Below are 6076 nucleotides of genomic sequence, written 5' to 3'. Positions count from 1 at the left end.
TGGCCTGCTTGTTTAATAAGACTGGTGACTACCCCAACTACCACATAGAGTTTTCATCCAGCAACTAACAGAACCAGATGCAGAGATCCACAATCAAGCCCAAACTGAGCTCCGGAAATTCAGTCAAAGAGAGGGAGGAGGGAATATATGAGCAAGGGAGGTGAAGAGCATGAAGGAGAAATTGACAGAGACAGCTGAACCAAGCTCGTGGAAACTCATGAAATCTAGACCGGTGGCTGTGGAGCCTCCATGGGACCGAACTTTGGACTGTGTGCGAGACACCTGGCAGTAGGACCAGGATCTATCCCTGGTGTATGAGCTAGCTTGTTGGATCCCATTTTTTATGGAGGGATGCCATGCTCAGCCTTAATGCAGGGGGAGGGCCTTGGTCCTGCCTCAATGTGCTGTGGAGAGTGGGGTTCTCATATGATGACTGTCTTGCCAGAGTTAAGATTAGTTCATTTTGGCGCCTAGGATTCACACCCTCTGCGAGGAAGAGAGGTGGGGTACCCTGTATGATGACTTGTGATCATTGTACTGGCTGTATAGCATACTCTTTATTGGCATTGTTCAATCAAGTAGGAATTTAAATAGTGTAGAGTGCCCTGTGCCTGTCACCCTCACCCTATTCTTCCCACGGTGGAGGGTGCATGTCCAACTCAGTACTCTGTTTATCTCCCCACCCTTAAAAAGATTATTATTTTTATTATTATCCCTTACATCTTACATGCCTGATTGTTTTCTAATGAGAGACAGAAAGAAGGTAGATCTGGCAAAGAAGAACTGGGAGTAAAGGGAGGGAAGCCATAACCAGGAGATATATGTGTATATATATATATACATATACATATGTATATACATATATATAATGTTTTTAGGCCAAATATTTTTTAACATACAACCCAGAAATCAGTTTTCTCTTATAGAGCCCCTGAGACGCATTCTGGGGACTTGCCACCACTGCTACCTTGGGAGTTCTGTCTTTGAATGGGAGGAGGGATGTGGTGAATCTCTTCAGGAGAACATTCCCCCCAGGACCTCATCTGTAAACAGGTGCTCGTTTCTTTTCTGTCCCCAGACTCTTCTAAATCTCCAAATCAGCAGGTTATTAAAATTTGTTCCTATTTACCTCATAAGAACCAATAAAATGATGTTCATATTCTCCAGGCTATTAGAACTAAGCATGTTTCCCTTTATCCCTAGGTCAAGCTTCTGTCTTCTGACCCTAGGGTGTCTGCACCCAGTAGTGAGATGAGACACCATGATTTGAACACCATCATGCTGCCGGTGTAGCCATAGTAGAAGATGCCATCCTTGGCCTTGCCTGCTCGTGGTTAGTCACTTCTTTCCCACTGGATTTCTAGAAACTAAAGGTGGCCAGAACTGGCTGCCTTATTTCTGGGAAAACTCCTGGCTGACCTCTGGAATTGAGTGAGGAGAGATGACAGGATCTTAGGTATTCCACACTCTGGTAAGAACAAGGATGGGGACTGTGACATGGGTTTGGCTGTGTTGATGAGTCTAGTAGCTGGTTTTGGACCCTATTGGATATGTGATTACTGCTGAGTCTTCCCTTTGTTGGAGCGCCAGGGAAAAATGTCCCAGCACTAACCTGCAATCTAGAATCCTGACTTGGAAGTCAGCAGCTGCGTCCAGCTCAGAAACAGGCAAGTGCATCTAGTTGAACACAGTGAATCTGAGGCTCATTTGTGTCTTTTTTTCTACCCATTTTTCCATTCCTGCTGAGATACAAAACACACTCCTCCTCCACCTCTCTTCAATAAAAAGCTATCCAGCTTGAACAGGACACCTGTGTATGGGGCTGTCTTAGCCCAGAGACCTATCAAATGCTCTACATTTGTAGATTTTGAGAATAAACATAAGCTTTTTTTTTTAATTAATGGTTTTACTAAAAGCTGCCACATGCCACCAGCAGAGATGGAATGTGAACATTAACCACGGTCCTGATGGGCGGTAGTTAGACAGCACTAATGGAGGAAGGCAGAGTGAGCAAACTCTGAGCCCGTGGCTCTAACTGGCACATGAATCTTCCTTTGATATGGAGCTGTCATTCCATGCTATCTTCAGCATTTTTATTCATGGACGATGCTCTTCTGTCCCAGGAAACAGTCGAGATGACCCTGTGACGGGTCTGTAAGTGTCTGGCTTACAGTTTAGCTTCCTTCTGTGCTGGCTTTTCTTCATGTAAACTCTTGGAAGAGAAATAAGTTCCATCTTAATCAAATTACTGACCTTTAAGGAGTTTCCTGATGTGTACTTCCCCTGGCTTTAATCACCATCTGTGACTGATATGAATTTTAATAACTCTCAGCATCATCCATGAAATAATTGCTCCTTCATGCCTTTCTACAGACTACTTCCTTTTTTTTTGATAAGTTTTGCTTAATCTGCCACATGTCAAGTTCTTATATTTAGAATATAAACAAAGAAACAATTTTCACATCTAGAATTCTATAATGCTATCACTTTCTTGGGATCTCCTGATCCATTGGGAGTGATTTTTTTCAAACAGCATTTTAGTGAATATTGTTTTAATGAACCTTAACTTTCTCCTCTTTCTTTGTCATTATCCATATACATTTTTTTTTCTCCAAAGAGGACAACTGCAGAGTCCTCTCTCCCTCAAGGGCTTCAGTTACACAACTTTGCATATAACCATTAGTTAAATGTATGCCAAAAAATAAATGTCAAATAGCTTTCTTATCTCACCCTTGTGTTGTTTCTTCATAATAGCTGGCTGACAAAGGTTATGGGGAGGACCAATGACAGCTACCTACAGGCCTTCATCCTGGTGGGATTTTCTGATCGGCCTAGCCTGGAGATGATTCTCTTTGCTTTTATCTTAGTCTTTTATGTCCTGACTCTGGTGGGCAACACTGCGATCATCCTCTTGTCACTCATAGACCCCAGGCTCCACACGCCCATGTACTTCTTTCTTGGGAACCTGTCTTTCCTGGATCTTTGCTTTACTACGAGCATTGTCCCCCAGCTGCTGTGGAATCTTTGGGGACCGGACAAGAGCATCACCTACCATGGTTGTGCAGCTCAACTGTACATCTATATGGTTCTGGGCTCCACTGAGTGTGTTCTCTTGGCCGTCATGTCCTATGACCGCTATGTGGCTGTCTGCCGGCCCCTGCACTACACCGTGGTCATGCACCCACGCCTCTGCTTGCAGCTGGTGAGTGTTGCCTGGTGCTGTGGCTTCCTAAACTCATTTGTCATGTGTCCTCAGACGATGCAGCTCTCCCGGTGTGGACATCGGAGGGTGGACCACTTCCTCTGTGAGATGCCTGCCCTCATTGCCATGTCCTGTGAAGACACCACGCTTGTAGAAGCTTGTGCTTTTGTCCTGGGGGTGGTCCTTCTCCTGGTGCCCCTCTCCCTCATCCTTCTATCTTACAGCTTGATTGCTGCCACGGTGCTGAGGATGAAGTCAACAGCAGGGCGCAGGAAGGCTTTCAACACCTGCTCGTCCCACCTGACTGTGGTCTCCCTCTTCTATGGGACCATCATCTACATGTACTTGCAACCGGCCAACAGCTACTCCCAAGATCAAGGCAAAATTCTCACTCTCTTCTATACCATCGTCACACCCAGCATCAACCCCCTCATCTATACTCTGAGGAACAAGGATGTGAAGGGGGCAGTGAGGAAGTTACTAGGACGAGAGAAAGGGACTGGAGACGCTTAAGTAGAGGAACACTTGACCAACACAAGGCGGCCATAGTAGCCTTATCCAAAGTCCTTGAGACTAGAACTGCCTTGGATTTCATTGTTATAAAATATTTGCTTGTGTATGATGAAATAACTTGGGGAAGAACCCCTAGGCTAAAATGAGGTTCACTTATGTTTCACAAATATCCTTTGTACATAGTCTCTAAGTAACTTTATACAGTATTTTTAAGGCACCTGTGCTCTGCCTGTGGTCTGTTTCATGAGGGGTACTTTTCCATTCGTGGTGAGTGTCATGCTGGTGCTCAAAAAGCTTGGGATTTTGGAAATTTAGGTTTTGGATTTTCAGCTTGAGGCTGCTCAACCTGAATAGGTGATTTGTGTTACATTGCGACCTCGGGTGTGTAGATAACCATGTGAGTCTGAGACAGCCAACCCTGCATCTCAGGATGGGAAGTATCTTCCCCCATTTGTAGGCATTGCTCTGGGATGCCTTTACTCTCATGAACTAGCCACAACTGCAGGGCACCTACAGAGACACCTAACAACCTGCACACGATGTAGTCAACACCGAAAACAATGAGACCACGAATGTGGCCTTCGCTCACATCTGTCATATTTATGACTGGTATTTTTCAGACTAGAAGACATCAGCATCAGTAAAAATCATAGCATTTTGTGCTGGGCGTGTGGAGGCTCCCCAGGTAAGGGCTCACCTTTAAGCTACTGTGTGAATAGGAATTGCTGAGTCAGTCACCTGCACCTTCCCCCTGGATATTTTCCATAGCAAAGTACTTCTAAGTAGGCTACCTACAGCAAAGGACACAGACTTGGAACTGATAACTCTGGTTTCTTTAAGCAGCTAATCACAAATAGCCGTAAACATCCCTCTCCAAAGAGAGCTCTCCTGTATTTACATTACTTACCACCCCATCAAAAATTACTGAGGACCAAGCTTGCAAAATCAGTATATTTAGAAAGTAGAACTTACTATGAGTTGCAGAATTTCCAAAACTTGACAGGGGACAATGACTCTTTTCTTTTCTTTTCTTTTCTTTCTTTCTTTATTTATTTTTTCTTTTTCTCTTTTCTTTTCTTTTTTTTTTGAGACAGGGTTTCTCTGTGTAACCACCCTGGGTGTGCTGGATGATGTGCCACCACTACCACAAGGCAGAGTCACAACTTTTAACACACATTTTTCTTTTTTTTTTTTTTTTTTTGGTTTTTTGAGACAGGGTTTCTCTGTGGTTTTGGAGCCTGTCCTGGAACTAGCTCTTGTAGACCAGGCTGGTCTCGAACTCACAGAGATCCGCCTGCCTCTGCCTCCCGAGTGCTGGGATTAAAGGCGTGCGCCACCACCGCTCGGCTAACACACATTTTTCTAAGAATTTCCCAAACTCTCTCCATCAACCATGCCTCCTGAGTGCTGACTTTAAAGGAGTGTGCCACCATATTTAGCAAAAGCAACAATCTTTCTTTTTTTATTGAAAAAATGAATACAGTATATTTTGATCACATTTTCCCTCCACATCCAAATCTTCCCCACCCCTACCCACTGAACTTGATGTTTGTGCTCTCTCTCTTTCAAAACAAAGGAACAACAACAAAAAACCCCAAAACAAAAATAAAAATAAAGACCAATAAGACAGAAGATGCCCAAACAAAGCAAAATGAGACAAAGAGTTCACAAAAATATCACTGAGTTCATTTTGTGTTGGCCATCAACTCCCGAGCTTAGGCCTGGCCTGAATTGTGGTTTATATACCCTGTGAGATCGCATTGGATAAAACAGATTTTTCTGCCAGCAGATATCAGTAGCAGATAGCTTCTTGGTTAGGGATGGGAGCCTGTGTACTCTGCCCCTTCTTAGTGTTGGAACCCTATGGGTTCGAATCTTTACAGATCTTGCGCATGTTGCTATGGTCTCTGTGAATTCATAGATGCATTGGCCCTATTGTGTCTAGAAGACATGATTTCTTTGGAATCATCTGTCACCTCTGGCTCTTGCAATCTTTCTGCTTTCTCCTCTGTGTAGCTCTCTGTAGCCTTGAGGGGAGAGGTTTGATGAAAACATCCCATTTAGGACCGAGTGCTCCAAGGTCTCTTATGCCCTTTGCATTGCCCAGCTGTGTCCAGTTTCTGTGTTAATCCATCTGCCACAAGAAACTTCTCTTCTTGACACAACCTTCTTGAGAGTGGATTGAGGCAGAATTCATTTAATGTTGTGTTCTTTTGGCAGAATAATAGAATTAAGCTTTCCCCAAGGCCTGTGATCAATCTAATCTCAAGTTTTTGACCATAATAACAGTGTCAGGTATGGGTCTTGTCTCACGGAGTGGGCCTTAAATCCAATGTAAAAAGAGGTTGGTTAGTCCCATAA

General features: G+C 43.9%; 1 protein-coding gene across 1 annotated transcript; it reads left to right on the top strand.

The window, feature by feature from the left end:
* Positions 1-2764: 2764 nt before the first annotated feature.
* LOC101982861 (putative olfactory receptor 2W6) lies at positions 2765-3715 on the top strand. The gene has a single exon (XM_005350288.1). It carries the CDS (start codon positions 2771-2773, stop codon positions 3713-3715), a length of 945 nt encoding a protein of 314 aa, XP_005350345.1. The 5' UTR covers positions 2765-2770.
* The last annotated feature ends 2361 nt before the right edge of the window (positions 3716-6076 follow it).

Source organism: Microtus ochrogaster, chromosome 7 (genome assembly GCF_000317375.1).
Source record: "Microtus ochrogaster isolate Prairie Vole_2 chromosome 7, MicOch1.0, whole genome shotgun sequence".
In the NCBI taxonomy this organism is placed as follows: domain Eukaryota; kingdom Metazoa; phylum Chordata; class Mammalia; order Rodentia; family Cricetidae; genus Microtus; species Microtus ochrogaster.
This window is presented reverse-complemented; position numbering and strand designations above follow the sequence as displayed.

Coding starts and splice junctions, on each gene's coding strand:
- LOC101982861 (XM_005350288.1), top strand. CDS start 2,771: ATGGGGAGGACCAATGACAGCTACCTACAGGCCTTCATCCTGGTGGGA.